Consider the following 23171-nt stretch of genomic DNA (forward strand, 5'->3'; position numbering starts at 1 on the left):
TTCACTGCATGTTAACAGTTAGCATCCACCCTGCTAAGGTGTCCCTGAGCAAGGCATTTCCAGATGAACTGTACTGTAGCTAGAAACCTGCAAGTGAGAAAAAAAATCCTGTATTGTTCGTAATTCTGAATATTTTCCTCAGCAGTTCCCTGGGAAGAATGTACTTCAGCAGTAATTAGGAGACATTTTAAGTTTTCTTGAAAGAAAAGCTCATTTTTAATATTCAGTGATTATTCATTTCTTTTTGGATACTTTATTCTTCATACATGTTGACTTGTATACTAAGAAATTCCAAATGTTTACATGTTCAGCTGATCTGCTGTGCGCTGAGTAGAAGACTGGAAATTGATTTTAATTGGAAGTGAACCAACTGAACAGTGTCTCTATTTTCCCTATAGTTAATGCCAAATTACCTTGTTCTTTCTGGCAAACATTCTAGGAAATTATTTGGAAATTACAGAACAATCATGTGTCTAAAGTAGATGAATAGTTGTGTTAAAAGGAGGAATTAAGCAAGCTCTTTCTCTTCATTTCTTTTCTTAACAGCACTCCATTAAGCTCTCAATGGCACAAGGAAGGCCAAACATCAATCTCCCATCAACTAATGGCTTCTACCATCTCCAAAAGTCAACATCTGCAGCTTTTATAGCAAGTAAAGCAAAGAAAAATAGCAGTTGCAGCCATATAGAACAACAAACCACAGACCTGACATCCTTACTCTGACCTTAAATGTACGCTGAGATGTGAACAGCTTTTACTATCCGGACGTTTCTCTGTCCCAAAAGAGGCATGAATGGAAAGACAGTGCCTGTACAGTGTTTTTGGAGGTTGCCTCACCAGCCCATGTATCCTCTTCTGCTTCTCGTGTTGGATGTATAATAGTGTAATCCCGAAACTTGACAAGGGAGAGGTTGGCATGCTGGGGACGGCTGGGGATTTTTCTGCGTGCCAGAGGGTTTAAAGAGAGTGAGAGGAAGAAGGACTCAAACGTTGAGAATGCCTTTCTCAGAGGACCATTACAGTGACCTCAGTGGATATATATCGCTTCTATGTCAGAATTTCAACCTTTCTCCATCACTGAAAAAAACAACTCAATATTCAATCAACAGCAGTGCAATGTTTAAGATGCATTTTCATCTCACAGGGCTGGATCTTCATGCAGAATTCTTCACAAACTAAAGGATCTTTTACCTTTTTAATGTGACCAAAAACAGGAAGCGAACCCATCTATGCTGACTCGTACCATGATATTTACTTTTGCTTTGAACGTGCTTTTTTCAGATTTTCTCACACATACAATACACAAAACCATACAAACACATGCTCATTTTTAACTTTTGATTCATTTTTAAGCTGTGTGTCACCACTTTCTGGCATGCAGCCTCAAACTGGATTTAATTTGGGGTCTTAGATGTTGAGCGAACATTTGCATGTTTCTAAGTTAAAAAAAAAAAAAAAAAAAAGAAGAGCACTTGAAAGATTGTGACTCAGCATGCACTCTGCTTAAATGATTGCTGGTTGGCTGCATTTAAGGAGCACCAACACACCGGGACCTTATTTATGCTTTTTGCCATTTTCACCAGTTATTTTGATTCTTTGGAATTCGCTTCCTGTTCTGCATTATGCTTTTCCTTTCTGCTCAGCCATATCAAAACAAAAAACATAGTTTGCACGCAATAAAATGCAATGCACATGTAGAAAGAAAGAATAATTTGGGGGGGGGGGGGGGATTATAACCTCATCCATGCTACAATTTCCATGGTGCTTTGTTTTACAACTGTTGCAATTGTCCTCATTCATGTATTTTGACAGAGCCATAGCAAAATGGAGTTTCTGTTTTAACTGAACATTGGACTTGGTATTACCAGCAAACCTGGCCTGGTGAGGCGGACATTTTTTCAGTGCTGCTGTAAATACTGTGTACATGCGAGCCAGTCATTGGAAGACACAAGACTCCCAAACACAAGGAACTGACAGCTTGTATGTGACTGGGTTCGCCGTGCGAATCGTCCCAGCTTATTTCCATTTCTTATTTCTATAGAGGTGTACTATTTTGTTACATCATAAAATATCAACTTGTGGTTGGTATTTTGGAACAGTCTCTCATTGGAGGGTGCCACTGCAGCAATGGGGGTGCCATAGAAACCAGTTTAGTAGTGACCAGTTTGGGTGTTTTCATTGAGGTAAATGGTGCAAATCTATGACAGAAACCGTGTCAATCTTTTAACAGGCTCCTACATTTATTGCAGTATGACAGGCGATGTAAACTCAGATCCCACAACAAAATGTATGAATTGAATGGAGCTGAGAATGACCAATTGCTTGATGCACCAATCCAACAACAACTGCATTGTTTGTTTATCTGACAAGATTGTGTAACCATAACTGTGACAACTTGGGACACATGAAATCTGTTAAAGAACTTGGGACTTTTAAAGCTCCATCTGGTTCCTCTGCTGTTATGGATTTTAATGCTGTGTTGTGTCAGACCCTGCTGGGGATGGCCTGTTTCAGTCAGTGCATTTCTCAGTTCTCCAGTATTCTACTAGCCACCATCTAGCTGTAATATTTATTAGTCTCCATACATGTACAGCTTCTTTTATTGTGAAGAGGTCTGCTGGGTGGCAGGAACCCAGTATGTCGCAGCTTTGTCACTTTACTGTTTATGCAAGCAGGAGATTATATGCAATCAATAAACTGTCGCCCCATGCATTGTAAGTAATCATGCTGTACATACAGATCGGTGATAACTTTCAAACTAAAATGTTTGTTTACGTTCAGAATGCACATGTTCAAAATGTTCGTTTCCATTACTTTTAGCCAGAAAAATCTGTGCCTTGAGATAATGTAAGGGAGGTAGATTTTCCCAATAAATTTAGACTTTAGACCATATTTTTATTCTCGCTGTGCATATAAATGACATGCAATTCTGATCGTGAGGTTCAGGTTTTTTTTTTTTTTTTTTTTACATTATTTGATCTCCTTTAGGTGATCGTTGTATGGAACATCGTAAAAGTATTTTGGTTTAAGCGTGAAAAGAGGTTCTTGGAGGGAACTAATCCCTGAGGGATGTCAAAGCAAGGTTCCCTGAGAAAAAGCTTTTTTTTTAATTTATTTTTTACCCAACTTCAAAGTACCCCTTTAAAGAATACAGACCGCACTGCCCAAAATCTATGTCCTTTGGATTTGTCTGTCAGAGTCGCAGGGTGCAGCGCAGCCTCAGAAAGGATTGCCATGTGGCCTTTTCATGGCCACTGCTGGCTTTATGATGGAGCAAAAACAGACCAGACATACTGTTCAGAGCTCTTAGTGCACATGCCAAGACTTGATGATCATATAGTCTTTCTATGCTTTCTCTGTTACTGTTTCTACTGCCACTCACACATTACCAAAAGGGAATGCCATCTTTTCCCCAATCTCTCATCTTTTCAATCGATTCCAATTTTCCTTTTAGTATTTTAGAGAAGTCAAGTGTCCCTCCCTCCCCCTTTCCTCTCTTCCTCCTTCTTCCTCTGTTTCTGTGCATCTTTCTTGGATTCATATTTCCGAAAGGGAAAGCCGAGTCCTAAGAAGTGGTGATATGTGTTGTTAGTTCAGAGGGTTGTTTTATTGAAGACCTGTCACAAGATTGTGATGGGCAGCTCCCTGGGTAGCTGGAAGGTCAGAGGTCAGGGCTGCATCTTATCCTGTCTCTTCGTCTTGACTCAGGGCTTCTAAATACAGGAGAGAGGAAGACCCACAGCTTGGCAGCGATAGCCACTTAGGGATAATTAAAACAGACGAAGGTATCGAATGTCCAGTTCTGACTGCGCTCATGCTGCCGGAGATAGACGTAGTGTGGTCATTCGTCAGTGTGTTGTTATTAATATGTCCGTGAGGGCTCACGTTTTAAAGCTGGCCATGTGAACTGGTGTGTTGTAAGCTGCTGCAGATCCCCGGGTAAGAAGTTGCTGACTGATACATGTGCAGGGCCGGAGATTGTTTATTTTTTATCTTTTGAAGCAGATCACTGTGGGTCAGGATTACTGTATATAGCAACTCAGTGATGCAAGTGCTAACATGAATGCCCTCCTCAACCTTTATCCTGCCTTACTTCCACCATGTGTCACCTGTTTCCCTCCGCTCAATAAATAATAGTCTACCATGCAGACAATCCTCCAGTTTCACCAGTCCTTACTGCATTCTGTGCAACCTCTATCATTTGTCTCTTTCACTTTCCTTCATTCTTTAACCTTTCTTACCTTCTGGTCTTAAACCTGTCTTTCACCCTGAAGAGAGCATTTGAGTCTGGGGTCCCAGGAAGGGCCCAGCTGTCGGAAACTGTAGGTTTTATGACGCGTTGGAGGGTTTCCCTCCTGGAGACCGGCTTCAAAGAAAGCAGGGCTTTTTAAAGTGCAAAGTTGAAACTCCATCCTCTGCTATGCATGATGCCTTTCTTCCTTACAAGGCTCCAAAGTACACTAACACCGACTGTACATCCACTCTGTCCACTGAAGCCTAGCTGGACTCTGTGTGCCAGGATGAATACCAGTTTCTACCTATATGGGTTTTGGGCTACATGCCACTTGCATATTATAGCTCTTATTCGTTGAGTCCAGTGACGAGAGCCTGTATAGTGTTGACATGGTGGAATGTACAGACTGGTCATCTGGGACTCAAGTGAAGACTTTACAGGTTTCAAGACTTCTATGGTTTTTGTGGCGCTATAAAGAAACCGCTGGGGGCTGTTTCCGAGGTTTTGTCGGTTCCTCTCCTCCCTGAATGATGGCAGTTTTGCAGAACATTTATTGAATGAGAGAATCTGTATGGAAGCTGCTGCTGGAGCAAAATATTTAGGACATGGCTGCGAATGATACAAAAGCAAATTCCTACAAGGACATGAGGTGGTTAAGCAGTGGAGAGAAAAGCGTCTGCTTCCGCTTTCCTGCTCAAATACCAACTAAAGCGTTAGCAGAAATCCTCTTAAGCTCTGGTGGTGTATGTATAAACATCCGTTATTTACAAGTCATTGTTTTTTCCCTTTTTATAAAGTAGACTAGAATGTACTTAGTAGAGATTAGAGTGGCAATGCAGAAATGGCTCTCAGGCAGCGAGCAGGCCCTTGTCCTCAAAGGCCTCCATTGTAAAGCCAGGGTCATGGTGTCATTGGGTGGCGTAGGCTATAATCTGCACTTAACCAGCACTTAACTTTAAGACCTCAAACGACTAATGCCCCCTTAGTCAAAAAGTTTCCTCTGTTGTGTCCCAGAATTGTACTTTAACTCTGTTTTAGTAGCCGTTTGCTGAATGTACCACAGACAGATATGTGTTTTTGCACCAGCCAAGTTAGAGTATTTAAGAATCATCTCACAAGTTAAAGAAAGGAAATTGGCATGCACTCAGTGGACGAATCATGTTTGAACATATCTTTTGAGGTATGGCACCCTGTTATGCCTGCATCTCAGCCTTCTAACATTGTGCCAAAATCATTCCACAGTATTTCCAGTTTACAGTTGGAGACAGTGCTAATGCTTCCCCAGATGGTCACCCTGTCTCTAAAATACTGAAATTAAGGGGAAATATTCAATTTGAGGGTTTTCCTTTTTTTAGTTTTCTGCTTAATTGTTCTTATTTCTTTGTTAAACAAAAGATGTCTTATTTTGGAAACTATATCGGATAGATTTTATTTAAGGAATCTCTTGTAATTTTGTAAAGTGGGCCTTATTATTGAAATATATTAAGTATTTGCAAGATAATGTATCTTCCTCATTGTAATTACACTCCTGGAGAGTACTTATTCCTGTATTTTGTGTTTGTTATTTTAATGCAAGACATTTCTCACGACCTGGAGCTATGATGACACACCACGGATCAGAGAGAGAGAGAAGCCAGAGTTGTGTCATAGTCATTGAAGAATGAGAGCCATGTGCGTTTTATCAGAGCTGAGCAGGTTCCCAACGCTGAGTGGTTCACCATGTGTCGTCCCGTTGTTATCGGGGACCATTCAGTGCTCCGGCCTCCATGCTGCTCTGTTCTCCCTCGCTCATAAATTCAGGGTTTGTACATCTTCTGTGCTGTATTTGTAAGTGCTGCCAAAGAAAGAAGCGTGCAGGCCCCAGACACACGTGTATATATAAACACACACAAATCATCTGATAGGAATTTAAAAAGCAACATATAACTGGATCTCATCTCTCTTACACACATACATGCACAAATACAAGAATTTCAGGCCTGTACAATCAACTGTTTTTATTGCTGAGTTTTTGAGTTCATTTTGTGTGCAGAAGAAGGAGACAGAGGTGTCAAACACAAAACTATATGTAATGAAATCAGATCAAAAGGGTTTTATGATTTAATCTTGCTTCTCAGTTTGTCAGCAATGCCAAGTGGACTGTGTGGGGAGGGGTTTTTTTTCTGTTTTAGACTTAATACATTGTGCATGTTTTAACCTTACTGTGGCTGGCGCACTCTGCATGTAGGTCTCTTGAAGCTGCCAACTGTACAGCAGACCATATGTATTCCAATAAAAATAAAAACCAACCTGTTTGTAACACGTCTCCATGTTGGAACCTGTCAGTATGTGTGTGCGTAGCTGATCGTGCGTAAAACTCAACCATGTATGTTAATGTCTTTAATGCTTTTTACTGAACAAGCTCAGCAAGTTTTGATTTTGTGTGTGTGTGTGTGGGGTTTGAACAGAGCAGGGAGATCAGCAGCTGACGGTATGCAAAAATAAGCAGGCAGACAAATGAGGCAAATTTGGTCAGGTACAAAGAGGAAAACCACAAGCTGTTGTGGAATGCAAAGTCAGCACACACAACTTTCTCTTAAACGGCTCTGCCTCACTTTGTGAAAGCCAGCACTTCTGTTCCTGTGACTGTAGGTTGCTTTAAATCATCTAATCTACACAATCTAGTCTGATATATCTGACTTTTAATGTGAAAATAACCAACCTCTGATTCTTAAGTTATTTTAGTATCCATCGGTAATGCTCGGTGCATTTCAGGAGGTCTTTTTTTTAATGGTGCAACTTCTTCACCACAAGCTGCCTAGCAATTTCCATCATTGCGCGGAACAGTTTTGTACAACTCCAGAATACAAGCCTGAACGTGTTGAATTCAGCTGCATGGCCTTTATGTGTAGGTGGAGAGAGTTCTAGAGCAAAGGATCAACCTGTTCTGGTTGAGAACAAGTGACTCCTGGTGTTCAGCTGCTTCAGCTAACAGTAGCCTTAAAATGACCAGAATGCAATATTCTGGTCTATTGAGGCTACTGTTAGTGGACAACACCCCCTGCTCTGGGATTTGAAAATGACAGTTTTACACTAATAATCCCAATGATATCAAACTGATTATTACACACATGTATTATCAACTATACTACTCCTGATACAAGACCCCATTGACGTTTTGGCATGTCACAGTAGGAAAAGCAAAAGAAGAAAAGAAAAGTTGGCTGAATTTGAGTTTGCTGCTTTAGTCTCAGGCTCCTGACATTATGCATGCTTGAATAGGACAAAGCCATCGTTAATGTTATCAGTAACAGCCGTGCCTTACCTACAATGACCAGTTAAAATGTCAAATGCTGTGGAAAAAAGGCCTATTTTGAATCACAAATGCTTGCAGTATCAAGGCTTCTTTCAGAGTAAAGAGTAGAGGCACAAGAAAAAAAGATCATCACTTATCATGAGAGTTCACCATTTAGTTGAGAGAATCAAGAGTAGGTCCTGGTTTGTTTGTGGGGTGTCATGAGTCAAATGGTTGAGAGGCAGGGGTTAACACTGTCTCCTGCTTGTGTGGTTTAATCTGTCCCAAGTTCAGATGCAGGGAGGTGCTACCCTAACACACCGGTGCCTGTTTAGACCCTGGTACTCCTGAGCCTCAGCACCGATGCCTGACCTGAATTAGTGCTGTGAAGTCAACCATGGAAATGACTCAGTGGCACTCCAGGCAAGTGGAGGAAGATGGAGAAGTGAGAGTGAAAAAGAGGAGGCCTCACTGCCTACAACAGGTGTCACTGGAAAGACTGAGGAGGATGTTGACTGTGAGAATACATACAAAGGTTCGCTGAGGTCGAGTCTGCAGCTTTGAATAACTTTAGAGGTGAACCTAGCTTGAATATTGTGCATGTGGAATTTTATTTAATTTAGAAAACTGATTATCAACAAGACTAAAGTCTACAGCCATGTGCAGGGTTCAAAGTTAACTTTTTTGTCCACCAGCCAAATGGCTAGTGAATGTTCAAATTTGACCAGAAACTAAATAGATTACCATTGTTTTGTTTTTGGCTGGTGAGTGAAGCAAATCTACCAGCCACTTGCATATTTTGCTAGTAGATGGTGCTAATTTTGAACCCTGCATGTTAGTGACTCTGAGGTTGTACGTGCTAACATCAGCATGCAAACATTTGCACAGTGTCAACAGCAACATGCTGATGTTATGCAGTTAAAATGTTGACCGTGTTCGCAATCATAGTTTAGCGTTTCAGCATGCTAACAATTTCTAAATAGCACACACAAAGTACAGCTGAGGCTAATGGGACTGTCATTAGTTTTGTGGGTTTTTAGTCATAGACAACAGGTATTGGACACATACATTTTAAGCTGATGGCGGCCTGTCTGTACAAACTCTCATGACAATCAAATAGCTATAGCTATTTCAGTCTGGACCAACATTACCATCCATAAAGCCATGAAGCCAGAATGGCTAAAATATTGTAGCCTACTGACATTAAATGAAACCATTGTACAGTCAAAATGTAACCTCTGGATTTATTTTATATTTGATTATAATGGATGATGTCCAAAAATGCTTGAAAAAGCATGTGGGAGGTGTTAGCATCTGTGTTGGTGTACATTCCACCACACACCTATGAATCACATGAGATGTGCTCAGACACGCTGTGGTCTCTCATCCAAAGGACTCCAATAACATTCTACGTCTCTGCTTCTCTATCAAGTAATCAGTTGATGTGGGCGTAAGGCTATTATCAAAAATAACCTCACCAGTCAACAGTTACACATTGCTCTGAGCCCATGGTTTACCAGGGAGGTGAAAATACCCGAGTGCTGCAGTCCAAAACCTCAGCTGAAATTACTGTTGTTACATCAAACAGCTCCTTTGGTCACGACAATAATAACCGCATCTCTGGAGGAAAACAAGGCCTGTGGCACTCGAGTGCATGGAAACACAGGGGCACAGAGCCCTGAAATACAACTCCACAGAAAAGCTCATAGCTCATGGTTGACCAATTTTAATCTCCCCCTCATTCATAAGATCCCCCATTATGGGGAGCTGCTGCCAGGGACCCTCAACTCTCTCTCTCTCTCTCACTCACACTCACACACACACACACACACAATGAAGGAGGGTCAAAGCAGAAGCAGCCATGTTACTTTTGTACAAGCATGTACAAAATAAACTACACATTTGCAGGTGATAGGGCAGGAAGCACTTTGTTCTGTGTTTAAAAACCTTCAGAATTAGTCTGCATACACACTTCATCACTTTCAAGAAGAACACGCTGATTTCAAGATACAATTTCTTCTTTTAATAACAAAACAACTGACAATATAAAAAAAAAGTATGTGGTGACAACCATAATAAAATACTTGAACTGCTATGGCAACAAAAACATTCACAATTCTTTCAACATATCTGTGTTTTTAACCTTTAATACAAACGATTTTCACTACACTCTGCAACCTAAATCATGTAGGAGGCATACAGCTACAGTACATAGCAATGTCTTAAGAATGAACACAACCAGCACAAGGCATTGAGATTGAAACTGCTACCAGGTTGGTCATCTGTTTTATATGATATCTGGCTCTAGGTTCTGTGTACATTAAGGATTTAGACAAGAGCATATAAATAGATGTTGGGTTTTGCAGACATGCTCCACAAATTAAATACATATAATGCCATGCTTCTGATTTTAAGACTGAAATCACACATTTCTAAAGATGAGTTATATTACATTACTATATAACAAAATTGGGATTTATTCTTTAGCAGTCTTTGTGGTAGGTTACATCTGTTTCCATATTTAGCTGGAAATGTGAACAGTCACTAGCTTTCCAAAATAAGTCTGAGGAACTGAAATGCTCCAGTTAAGGAAACTCAATTTCACATCATACCTAAAGCCAGAAAATAAATTCTCTGTGTCAGTACTTGCATAAAGGCAATGATGCAAAGTGTTGTCAGGGACTTCCAAGACCTTTCACGTACAGAAATATCAACACTTTGTAGGTAAACGTTTGTATTTTCTTATTAACTGCTATAGTTGGTCCCGCGGTCCTGAGTTGGCAGGAACTGGGAGGGGCAATTTCAGACGCTGGGAGTTGGCTGAGCCTGCTGAGGGTTGCTGGCAGTTGTGGGAGTGGCCTGTCGGGGAAGTGTGTACATGGCACCCAGGAACTGATCTGCAATGCGTCCGGCCTCGCGGAGCCCGCTGAGCAGGGCGCCGTGAACTGTAGCGGGGTAATTCCTGATCGTGTGCTCCCCCGAGAAGAAGAGACGAGGGACAGGCTAAGAGGAAAAAAAAATAACCACATTGAGATCAATGTCGGATTGTCCCAACATAATAAGGAATTGTAAGAAAGTAGGGGATTTGTGAGAGAAGAAAAAGTGTGGTCGTAAACTGCCAGAACTCATCAGCCAACACATAAATATGACTCAATTGGCATGTCAACATCAAAACAGCCAAAAAGACATCTGTGTGGAGAATAAACAGCTCTGCTTTGGTTTGGTTGAGTGTTGGGCAGGCAGGGATGCCTTCTCTCCCTCACTTTCTCACACACATTCATTATATATATATATATATATATATATATATATATATATATATATATATATATATATATATATATATATATATATATATATATATAAAATAATATACACACACACACTCACCCAAACACAAACTCAACACTAAGGACTGAGGTGTGTGTGTGTGTGTGTGTGTGTGTGTGTGTGTGTGTGTGTGTGTTTACCTGTGAGGCTCCCGGTATAGCAGGGCCAGGTGTGATGGGTTGTGCCATAAGGTCATAGTCGTTACCCGAAGAACCTGCTGCGACGTACGAGTAGGAGCCCCGGGCCCAGGGGTCTGCACGCCAACGAGTGACCACAGTTTCCTTTGGCTGCCATGACGACAAACAACACATACTTTTTAGGAGTTTCCATGATGATATTAGAGGGACCTGTAAACAGCTGGATGGAACAGTTCCAATACTGGCCTCCATGCATATGATTTTATCCCATTTGAAACCATAAGCAAATGATTTATAATGACTGGTGGTTTGGATACGACTCCACTTGTAAGTGCCTTTCACATGTGCTCGCTGTGTAAAGTTGTGCTGGTTATGGGGGTCGATTTTAGAAACAGATTTGACATTCCACTCAAAGTAGTGGAAAAAAAAACAGAGAAAACACTAATGATGGAGCTTGAAAAATATAATCAACCACTATTTTGCTATAAACAACAAACGTGATGAAGTTGTAATTGAACAAAACTCTTGAATTATGTAGACATTGGGTTTAAGAAGATAAACAATTTGGCATGTGGCTTGTTTTCAAGTTAAAGAATAACTCAAAGCAAAAGGTCAAGCCAAAGAAAGACAAAACTTGACAAATGTCACAGTGAACACTGATGGATTGGAAATAAGTCTTTGTCACAGATGATGCACAAACATGTACCTGTGGTACAGCGCTGCTTCCGAATATTCCTTTGAGGATGGCCAGGCAGCGTCCCACAATCACGTCATCACTGATGTTCTCCATGATGCCAGCGGCCTCACCAGCCATCAGAGCGAGCAGGATCGGGGCTATCAAGAGAAAAAGGCACAATTTGTTAGAGTCTTTATATGAATGCATTAAGCGAAGCAAAGAGCATACTGTATATGGACAGGAAAATATCTCAATACCACATGAATCTGCAGTGTGAAACTAAAAGGGATCTCGTGTCACCTTTGTAGAGGTTCCAGAAGAGGAAGAGTTCGCCCCGACTTGCTGTGGTGGAGCCGACATGACCAAACAGGTTGACGCTGGGATCCCAGAACACTCGGTCAAAACACAACACCACCTTCAAACAGGGAGGAGCACAACATACAAACAGTCAGTGCTTATTTTAATCAAAAGCTCAATGGCATGTGAAGCACATCTCAGGTTCAGTACATTGACTGCCATTGCATTATGGTTATGCATGTATGGATGGTAGAGCGCCCTCTGCTGGAGACACAGCATTGGTAACATCTCAGATTGCATAATAATGCAGTATTCTCCTCTGTGCTGCAGTAGAATTAGGAGATAAAGTACTCTGCTGCAGATGATGCTCAGCAACAGTGAGAGAGAGAGCTGGTGGGTCAGGAGTGACGCAGGATGAGCACTCCCACATGATCCGCTTACAAACACACTGGCAAAAAGCACCTTTCACTTGCACGCCATCAGGCTCCGACTGCCTCTCCACTCCTACACATTAGACATTGCCCATGCCACCCTTTGATTCCCACGCCCCATCTTCCGTCTGAGCGCAGATGTAAACCCGGATAAAGCAGTATCACCTAGGCAAATTAGAGGAAGGAGGGAATTCCTTCTGTCTGAATTACTGTCTCTGTGCGAATACCTGTTGGGATTTTTCTGGGGAAGGAAGGGACAGGAAGGAGTTCATGCTGGTTGCTGCTGACTTATCAATTATTAACCCTAATGGACAATGATATATGAACCTGCAAGGAGAAAAAAAAAAGCATTCAAATCTCTGGCGTCCCACTTAAATGTCACGACTACTTAGGGCTGTCTTCACTATCGAGCTGCAAAGATTAATCGATTAGTTGTCAACTATTAAATTAATCGCCAACTATTCTGATAATCGATTAATTGGTGGAGCTGCTACCCCCGCGACCCGATACCGGATAAGCGGACGAAGATGGATGGATGGATGGATGGTTTGAGTCATTTTCTTATAAAGAAGAAAGAAAAAAAAAAAGAAGTAAAAATTCTCTGATTTCACCAAATGTGAATATTTTCTGGTTTCTTTATTACTCTATGACAGTAAGCTGAATATCTTTGAGTTGTGGACAAAACAAGACGTTTGAGAACGTCATATTGGGCTATGGTAAACACTGACCGACTTTCACCCACTTTTCTGACTTTTTATAGACCAAACAATTAATCGAGAAAATAATCGTCAGATTATTCGACAATGAAAATAACTGTTAGTTGCAGCCCTACTTCACTATATCAAACATGTTCAGGTTTTACAACTACGATATGGACAAATCAGAATGAGGTTAGGGATAACAGGACAGAAGGAAACAAGGTCTGACAAATGCTTAGCACCATACCTTATTGAGGTTGCCAAAGCCCATCCTCTGTATAGCCGATGTCTTCCACTCAGGCAGCGGGGGAACAAACTGCACAGCAGGGGGTTGCTGCTTCAACACGCCGAGAGGCAAGGTGCACAGCACAGCATCACACTTGTATATGAAGGTCTGGGTTGTGGAGCGAGTGTTGACGGCTATCACCTCACAGCCTGGAGAATAAACAGATGAACATTCATTGTACATCTATATGCAAGAAGAAACTTCATTATTCGTCACATACACATCGTACAGTACAATGTAGTAATATTCAATCTCTGCATTTAACCCATCCTAAGCATTAGGAGCAGTGGACAACCAAACATTCAGCGTCCGTGGGGTTCAGTGTCTTGCTCAGGACACTTTGACATGTGCTGAGGGAAGCCTGGGATCGAACCGCCAATCTTGTGGTTGAGGGCTGACCCACTCTACCTTTGAGCCACAGCCACATGTACATCAATAAAAAAAATCCATAATGGAACTTGTGGCCAAAAGTGGCAGAAGACAAACGTACCAGAGGCTGTGTATCGGACCTGCCGCACTGCTGTGTTTAGTTTGATGTCCAAGCCTTCAGCCAGGGCCACGGGAACACAAGAGTAACCATTCCTTACTGTCAGGTGGCTGCCAGTGAACTCAAAGTCATCATCCTGTGGATAAATTAATAACCTGTTACCCCAGTGGCACAATTAACTACCTACTGTCCTAAAACAGACTGGCAGAAGCATCTCACAGTTAAACTAGCAATAACTTTATATGCACATGGGACTGTAAGAGGCCTCAGGGTCTTCGCAATGGAAGACCATTGTTAGGACTACACAGTTATGACATTTCAAAATGGGTACATGTATATACCTGATCCCAATGCTTGAGAGAAAGAGTGGAGAGAGGCGTAGCGTTGGCAAACTCCAAGTTGGCAAAGTGCCAGTCGAGGATCTGCCGATCCCTGGATGACAGGTAAACATCACTGTGGGAAAGAAGGGAAGGACAGAGACATGGTGATGTATACTGACAGCTATTCAGACATCAGAGGGACAGGTTTACTCATGCACAAGCTGAAAAAGCTTAACTCAAAACTGGTGCTAACGTCATTATACATATTTGAATACATAGCATTAACTGGAAACAAAAAATAGGCAAATTGCCACAGGCATACACATCTGTGTGGGATGCAGGGCTCCGACATAAAAATGAGTTTGTATTACCATTTAGGACTATTTTACTGCAGTACATAAGCTAATGTTGCTTCAACATAGCCAGTCTAACATACTTAGTCTGGATAGCTTCTGATTAGAACAATTAATATAAGAATGCTAATGAACTGATCCAAACCAGATCAACAAGCTGCTGCTGCCTCTGTTCCTATCCATTCCTATTCAAATAAGTGCTTTATGTATTTATCTATTAAACCGAACCAATGGGGATGCTCAACCCTGGGATGTTTTTGCCTTAGGGTCTCAAACATACTTTGAATAAATAAAGTTTTACTGAAAAAAAAATAGAAACACATGTTAAAGATGTAGGCTTGGGCATTTCTAATGACAAAATAGAGCAAACAATTATATTATGTAGTAATTTGACTATTGTCCAGTAATGACATATATCCCATGGATGTATATAGTTTTGCTGCTCATAATAAATTGTGATTTAACTGTTACACAAAAGAATGTTAAGAAAAGATGGATGAACAAATAGAGACCAGCTCAATTTCATTCTGGCCACTACACCCTCATCCATCCCTACTGGTTAACACACAGTGAATTGTCATGGTGCACTTTAACTAATGTGATACCAAATAAAAGGAGGAGCAACAGCAGTTTAGGAGATTATGCTCAAGTATTGGTTACCTGGGTGGATTTGCCTCCAGCTCCTGCAGCTTCTCCTCCAGCTTGACCTGCATCTCCACCAACTCGTCATACTCCTACACAGAGACAAGGTGGACAGCAAGGAGATGTATAAACATCTACATTTCATCCATGTAGTATCGCTGCTGGAAAATGCTGATATGACGAGAATTCTTTTATTTTCGAGATTTTATGATCCTGAATATTTATCTCAATGAAATCTAATGAGCTAAAACTAATGAGAAAATTAATTGAGATGCTAAACTGTTTGTTACACTTTGAGCTGGTGAAGTATTTAACTAGGTGTGTGTGTGTATGTGTGTATACCCAGAGGGTTTCAGGTCATGCAGAAAGGACAAGCAGTTTTGACAGAATGGGCTGAGTCAACCTGTTTATCAGTTCACCACAATATAACCAACTACAGCAGCAGTGCAGAGTCCGGTAATACCTCCTACCACGCCAGGCCCCAGGACACAGCTACACTGAGTCAAGTCTAGAAAACTTTACATCCTAATGAATGAAGAATGCTGGAAAATATCCTAGCAAAAATATCCTGACACAGCCTTAAACTCTTGGTATATGGTGTCATGCATGACTCACACACACACACTCTTAAATGCTAATTTCTGTCTTGCTGAAAGTGTGTGTGTACATCTGCAGACATCAAGACAGTCAGACCGTGATTTAAAGCTTTGAAGTGGTTTCTCAGACAGTGGATGGGTAGCAGACAAATTCAGTTTAGACACCAGCTGTGTTTAAACCGACTAAAACATCCCTTTAAATACACACATAGCAGTAGTGGAGGGGATTTATCTGAAGCAAAAATAAAACAGCAGCCCTCACTCTAATAATACATCCTACCGAGGCATTAAACCACTTAAACACAGCCTGTCTGGTTAACTTAAAGAGCATGGCATTACAATTCTGTGAGGCATCCTGACCTAGTAGTCCATAAAATATCCATCGTACAAGCTAGTACTTCTGCATAATACTGCTACACATTATTTGATCTTCAGAACAAATACAATGTTTCTATTGTGGTGGTCGACCTTCTGACCTGCACATACACCTAATAATCAACAAAGAAAATCTAACATTGTTTCAAAGTAGTTCAAACTACAGCACCTGAAAACACACTACGTAATGCCCACAACACAACAAACACAGTTGGAAATAGTTAGCTTTTAAACTTAACTGCATTCACTAGAGTATTCTAAGTCCTAAAGGCTGATTTCAGCCTGGAAGTAATGAAAGCGTCACATAAGAATCTGTTCTAGGCGACAACCAGTCTAGATAACTGCCCACAGCTTGTAAATATTTGTAACTTTCTTCTAGCTTTTTGATGATAACATTTCTCTTTCTTTTATCTGAAACGGCGTTTGAGCTCACTTTGCAGAGCGCTGTGAGGTCACGGTGCTTGCTCTTCACAAGGAACTCAGCTGTGATATCTCTGGGTGGTTTGACTTCGCTGGCCTCTTTATACTGCTGATGGAGCTCCTTCACCCGTTCCTTAGTGGTCACCATCTAAAAGGGAGAGGGAGGAAAAGAGAGGGAGGGGAAGCCGGAAGTCATGAGATGATGGTGGATGCAGATCAGCCGGAAATTGAAACCAGTAGTGTTCCAGTCTAAAGCCTGCTTTTCGTACCATAACTTTTAGACTGCCATCAGATCTGTCAGCAATTCACTACAAATATTTGGTTTGCAAGTTAAAGGTACTCTAAGCGATGTCACGCGTTGTTTAGGCTACAACATGTTTTGTCACATACAGCAAACATCTCCTCACTATCCGCGAGCTGCCGGTCCCCTAAACACACTGTAAAAAAACATCGCTTAGAGCATCTTTAAGTCTTGTGGCACTGTGGGAAATTCTGGCACCACCAACTTGATGGCATAATAAAATGTGTTTGGGACTACTGCTGGTCCCCCAAAAAACTTGACGTGTGCTCACCTTGTTGAGAAGATCTCGGAGATCTTCCTGAGTCTTTACAATCTTCTTCCAGTGTTCTATCTGCTCATCTTTTACATGCTTCTCCTGAAGCCTACACACACACACACACACACACAATTAGGATTAGAGTGTTTGTGTGTATCTGTATATACACATCTCTTTTTTGGGTACACACATGCAGAATACATCTGTCACCATCTCCTGTGTGTGAGCTCATGTAGTGTGCACCATATACTCACTGTATGACCACCTCCAGCGCCTGTCCCAGAGAAACAGGTTTGTTGTTCAGGAAGTTAAAGTCCAGCTGGTGACTGAGGAAGGAGGTGGCCTCCAGCAATCTGTTGAACTCTTGCTCCACCATCTCATCTTTTTCTTTTGGCACCTGGATACACACACACAAATACACAAACAATCAATGACAGAAGTGATGGAATAGGAAAAACAAACAGTAGGAAAAGCATGCCAAATTCAACTAAAGCTGAAGACACAGGAAGTATTATAACTGGTACAATATGCAGAACTTCACTTGAAAATGTATGTTGTTTTGTTTTGATGTCATTTATGATCCAACTTGTAACTGAGTCTACTTCTTCTCTTACTGGGACATGAATTTAAGTCACTGATTCACTAATATAAGCAGAAGAAGCATAGGTAAGGAATGTATTACGTAAATAAACCAATACATACACTGGTGCACCGTTCACCCTTGAGTAGTTCACCAAAAGATTATCATGGAAGAGGTTGAGAAGACAAGAGGGGAGAGAAAGAGAGAAAGAGAACATATTAAGTAAACACAACTTCAACCTCAAACAGATTTTCCCAAAAGTAAAACATGTACATTTAATTTGCCTTTTCCTGCAGAGGAGGAAACCAGTTACACATGATGTGGATGCTTCAAGAGCCCTGCTGGCTAGTCTCTACTTCAATGGAAGTGCCCTGAACATGAACCTAAACATCCTACTACTGTTGCTGCCACATGACGGACAGAACAAAAATGAGAGGGGAAAACACTGTTTATTTCTGATTAAATGACATTAGGCTGGATCTGTTTTCTGTTCTGCTCTGCTGTGAAAGGAACTGGAGCTGTTGTTGATGACACGCAACGGTAAGCAGTTAAATGAATCCACCATCCATTGTGTTTTTTTGGCTCATGGAAAGCCAGATTCCTGCCTCAGGACAACAACTATAAACCCAAACACAGAGCACTTCTATGCCAAGAGGGAAATCTTGTGCACAACATCTTCTGTCAAAGGAAGTAAATAACACCAGGTCTTAGTTTCAAAAATGTAATTTGGATACACATGTCTAATGCAGCTGTAGCCAGAGGTTAGCTGTTTGATCATAGCTAAAAAATGTGAGTAGGACTGAAGCAGGTGGACAGTTTTCAGGCATCAGCTGGCTGGATCAAATAACATGCATGGCCCTGCTGCCATTAACCTCTTGCCACTGTTAAACAACTTCTTGGCTTTCAGAGTAAACCTGGGATTTATGCAAATGACAATCAACAGAAAATGAAAACTTTTTACAACTACTGTAAATATTGAATCACTTATAAAGTAATTCTGGATTCTACTTGTTTGTATAAGAACACCCCCAGGAGCTTGGCTATGGCAGGATATTGTACAATAGGCAACTCTCTTTAATGATTAAGGAATGTCGTTATACTCACTGCCTGGCCATTGGCTTCATACAGTGGACACTTCTGTTTGATCTTGGCCAGCTCCATGTTAACCTGCTTGCTGATTACTGCCATGGGATTCCCTCCTGAACAAGCACAAACACACACGCAATTGACAATGACACAGCATAAACATGGACAATAACACCCTCTACAGGTACACTTAAGTAACTGTAGAATAGTATCTGACTGTTAAAAGCAACTGCCTCAAAGCATGAGTCTATGATGGTCTGTCATGAGAAGACACTAAAGGTTTATAGGATGCTTTGACTTGTCACTGTTGTGACTGACTTCAGTATTCACATTAAAAAAAACTGGATCTGAATCTTACCCAGCCCTGTCACCACCATGGCTCCCAGATCAGCAACATAGTTGCCTTTTCTAAATGTGGCCACTCTGCCTCCAACACGATCCTGCATGGAAAAAAGATTTCTATGGTAATACGATACACTTGTGGCAATTATAAACTTTATTACAAAACACAAGGTAAGTTAAGGTCACTCAATTGGTTATCATCTAACCCTTTATACTGTATAAAGTGTATAGAGGGTGGCACTAATCTCACTATGCTATCAATTATACAAATACAGTAAATGTTTTACAATCATAAAATGATTTATACCAATAGCTGGTTAAGAAAATGTGACAAAAAACACAAATATACCTGAAATAACAGATTGATAGAAACCCTGTTGATGACCTACCCTGGCCTCCAACACGGTAACATCCATCCCGAAGCTCTGCAGCTGCCTGGCTGCAGCTAGGCCAGACACACCTCCACCAATGACTATAACCTTCCCAGTCTTCTTAGCTGCAAGCAGAGAGTACATTACCTGGGTATCCTTACTACTGACCATTCCCAGGTCAGTTTCTCTTAAAATGATTTTGTCTACAAGCAAGAGTAGCTACTAAATCCCAACATTAGCAAATCAAAACAGATTTAATCTTTTGGGGTATAAATCCAAGATACTTTGCCTTCAGCCCAAAGTGAATTGTAGAATACATAAATTGTATTAACTTATTTTACCACTGCAATAAATGAAGTGAACTTACTGGGCAAAGGCTTGACCCTCTTGTAAATGCCAAAGTTAATGAGACCATGCCTTTCTAAGTAGCTGTGTATTCTGTGGACCAGCACAGCATCACCTAAAAAGAGAATAAAAGCACACAAATCACAACTTCTATATGACTAAAAGTATTCTTGTAAAAATAAATAGAATTAAAAATATAGAAAAATAAAAGATAAATAATGTTTATTCACTGTTGTATGGAGCTTCAAGCTGCTGTGCTGTGGCCTCAAAGGTCAGCTGGATTTTAGGGTTGTCCAGCCACAGTTGGAGCTGCACAAGGTTAAAATGAATTAAGACACACATGTAGGTTTAAAACAATGATCCCATAGTCCTTAGTGTTTTAACACAAAGTAATGTGTCTACACTGGCACTTACCGTACGGTTGCGGATGTAGAGGAAGACCTTCTGAGTCTGCTGGGGACCGCTGATGATGTCAGGGAAGCAGGCGGCCTCCTGGGATGTCATACGGTCATGAGGAAGACGGCTCTGGAAAGCAGCTCCTTCTACGCCTAAAAATAAAAAATATTATCACTATTCTATTAACAGCATTGCATTGTCATTTATGACCAATTCAAGACCAAAAAAAAAAAGAGCATTCGTGTGCAATGAACTCCGAAATGTAACCAAACGTAGGGTAACTGTGAATGACACAGCCTTCATGTTAGTAGAGAAGAATCTCTGCATTCTGGCCTAAAGAAAAGATCAGGATTTTTATTACACATTTTGAGTTTCTTTCCTCAACAAAAACATCAGTTTCATTTCACTGCTTTGATATGATTAATCAAGTTTCACACTCACCAGAAGGCTCCTCTGGTTCACTGTCATTCTCTTCTTCTGGTGGTGGAGGTGGTGGAGGGATGACCTGCTTCCTCTCTTTCTCTGCCTTGGCATTCCTCTCCTCCTCAGAGTAATATTCGTCCTCCGACAGATTAGCCAGGCTCTCGTCCATCTCGCGGTACTCCACCTGCAACGGTAGGCACAATAAAAGCATCATTAAAACCAGCGTTGCCATCAATTGGTCGGTGTGCTCCCACGTTACAAGTGCCAAAACCTTTCTGGGAATAAGAAACAAATATCATAAACATCATGCTGCAAAGATGATGAGAAATTACCTCTGTCTGCTAAATTTAGATTGAGAGCAATATTACACCTACGGTTGAAATGATGATACATGTATTGATCCTTTAAAGCAAACAAATGGTCATGAAAAACAGTAAAAATCTGCCAGATGAAACTCCTTTTCCATTTCAATTTTCACTCCTCAAAATCAGTTTTGGCAGAATGTTGTCCTCCCTAAGCGGGAGGAAGCACATCCCTAAAATATTTACTTTTGCTCGCTTGCGACGACTTGTTCTGCGAACTTCAGCTGAGTCTTGGTCTGCCCCCCCCGGGCCTGCTTGGTGAGGCAAAGGAGCTCCTCCAGGTTCCCCACTAGGGGATGACCTCTCCTTTTTCTTTACATCCATAGGGCCTGCCGCTGAGGCCGATGGACCAGTCTGGGCATCAGAAACCGTGGCCCTATCCCCTCCCGCTGCTCCCGCAGAAGATGAAGAGGAGGAGGAAGATGAGCCAGCGTCTGACTTCTTGCTAGACAGCATTATGGAGGATATTGGAGGCCTCTCCTGAACAAAGGGGGAACAGAAATTTGATGACATTTGTCAAAATAAAACATACAAGAGCTCAAGTTACAATGTTTTTAAGGGCAATGGTCGAAATCTGAATGTTCAAAATAGAATAATCAATGAAAAAAAGATTACAAAATATTCCTAAAAGAAAAGATGAAAATGATCAAGTGTGGGTTGTGCGTTCTGAAAGCAAACAGCCAAAACATTCATTTTTTAAAATTTTATTTACGTTTGTGCCCTTTGTGGCATTCCCAAATTTGTTTGAAATGTATAGCCTACAATAGTTCAAATGTAAAACCTACAAATTCCATGCCAAATGGTGATATCACTCACTTACTAGTGGTTTTCACACAAATTAGATCCAAGCAGAAAGATTAGTTTACAACCCCCTGTCAACTGGTTACTTTGCTTTTGGGGGCAGTGAATGCACCTCCAACAAAAGGCTAACGTCCACCAAACAATGTCGGCCTTTGGGAGATGCTCCACCCAAAAATGTCACATCTGCTTCGCTGGATGATTTAAGTAACGTTAGCTAACTGTGCATGAATGTCATGGTTTATGAAATGAGGACTCCATGGTTATAGTAACCTTTTCTTGTTTTACCCATTTCTCCGTGCACCTGGTAATATCCATTCAAACACTAAGAAATGAAGACAGAACCAGAAATATTGTTACGAACAGGACCAACTGGACAAAACATGTTGGCCTTTCACATTACATCCATTGAGATTTAGCTAAACATTTTTGAAAACCTGTTAGCAAATATCCACTGAATATTACAAGGGAATCAGATCAAATGTATTTCGCCGTAGCTCAGTGGTTTATCAGGATTGGCCAATTGAGAATAACCACTCGAGAAAACCTGAAAGAGCTAAACGCGTGAACCCTGGTGTTTATTTGATTAATTCATTTAAACAGGACAGCCGTTCGTCAGACACCTTTGTTGTGCAAAGACCGTTAGTAATTCCTAGATTGCCATCCTGATCAAATGTGACTTTTGTTAGCTAGCAAGCTGCAAAGCTAGCAGCCGAATGGTAACGTTAGCTATGGCTATCCACGTTAGCTTGCGTTAGCTACCAGTGGCTTTGTTTCTTGACAGCGACTTGCATATAGCACAGATGAATATATTATTATATTCATTTAATATGATTGCAACAAAGCGGCACTACACACATCGTTTGGATCGCTTCTAAATTAAATTTCTTCTAAATTTACATTACGAGACCATGCTATGTTAGCTAACGCCGCTAACAATGAGACCTGTAGCACCAACATTGGCACAGTAGCAGGTGCACCGGCTTCGCTTCCAAAATGAATCTGCATTTCTAAACTGACCGAATGTTAGGCAGACTTCCCTACACCAGGGAGCATGTTTTTTTTTTTTGTTAAATGAAGGCGAGCATAAATATTGAACATATTAATATTACCTCTAAGTCCTCCGAAGATGTCAACACAAAGACGGCACAGTAGCAGGTCTCCTTTCAATGAACTCTGTTGTGATTGGTGGATCGAAAACGTTACCCTGTACCACTCAGCGAAGCGATTGGTCAAAATAATTGTCAATCAAAAAGTAGGCGGGGATTTAATACTCAGCTACTGCAATGGATCTGTTTTTTAAATGCACAATGTGTTTCAAACACATATCGGCTTTGCTTTTCAGGATATAGAAG

General features: G+C 41.0%; 2 protein-coding genes across 5 annotated transcripts in view; one reads left to right on the plus strand and one right to left on the minus strand.

The window, feature by feature from the left end:
* The window catches only part of luzp1 (leucine zipper protein 1), a 48260-nt gene extending 41727 nt beyond the window's left edge, over positions 1-6533 (plus strand). The window contains exon 8 of the mRNA XM_031310179.2: positions 547-6533. The gene's annotated coding sequence lies outside the window, so the exon portion shown is untranslated. The remainder of the gene's footprint in view (positions 1-546) is intronic.
* A 2975-nt stretch (positions 6534-9508) lies between these two features.
* On the minus strand, positions 9509-23146 carry kdm1a (lysine (K)-specific demethylase 1a). Of its 4 annotated transcripts, none has more exons than XM_031310181.2 (22): positions 22929-23146; positions 22090-22141; positions 21205-21498; positions 20675-20843; positions 20252-20385; positions 20068-20146; positions 19860-19952; positions 19511-19617; positions 19138-19219; positions 18798-18892; positions 17816-17833; positions 17368-17510; positions 17129-17219; positions 16570-16704; positions 15184-15257; positions 14192-14303; positions 13854-13986; positions 13325-13512; positions 11952-12066; positions 11682-11809; positions 10979-11125; positions 9509-10511 (listed from the first exon to the last, which is right to left on the minus strand). In XM_031310181.2, exons 2-22 carry the CDS (start codon positions 22132-22134, stop codon positions 10311-10313), a joined length of 2583 nt encoding a protein of 860 aa, XP_031166041.1. In that variant the 5' UTR covers positions 22135-22141; positions 22929-23146; the 3' UTR covers positions 9509-10310. The 4 variants fall into 4 exon arrangements, with proteins under 4 accessions (XP_031166041.1, XP_031166043.1, XP_031166042.1 ...); XM_031310183.2 differs by having other exon boundaries at positions 10311-10511; positions 22105-22141; XM_031310182.2 differs by having other exon boundaries at positions 10311-10511; positions 20675-20840.
* Between the last annotated feature and the right edge of the window lie 25 nt (positions 23147-23171).

The sequence above is a fragment of the Sander lucioperca genome, chromosome 18 (genome assembly GCF_008315115.2).
Source record: "Sander lucioperca isolate FBNREF2018 chromosome 18, SLUC_FBN_1.2, whole genome shotgun sequence".
Lineage (NCBI taxonomy): Eukaryota > Metazoa > Chordata > Actinopteri > Perciformes > Percidae > Sander > Sander lucioperca.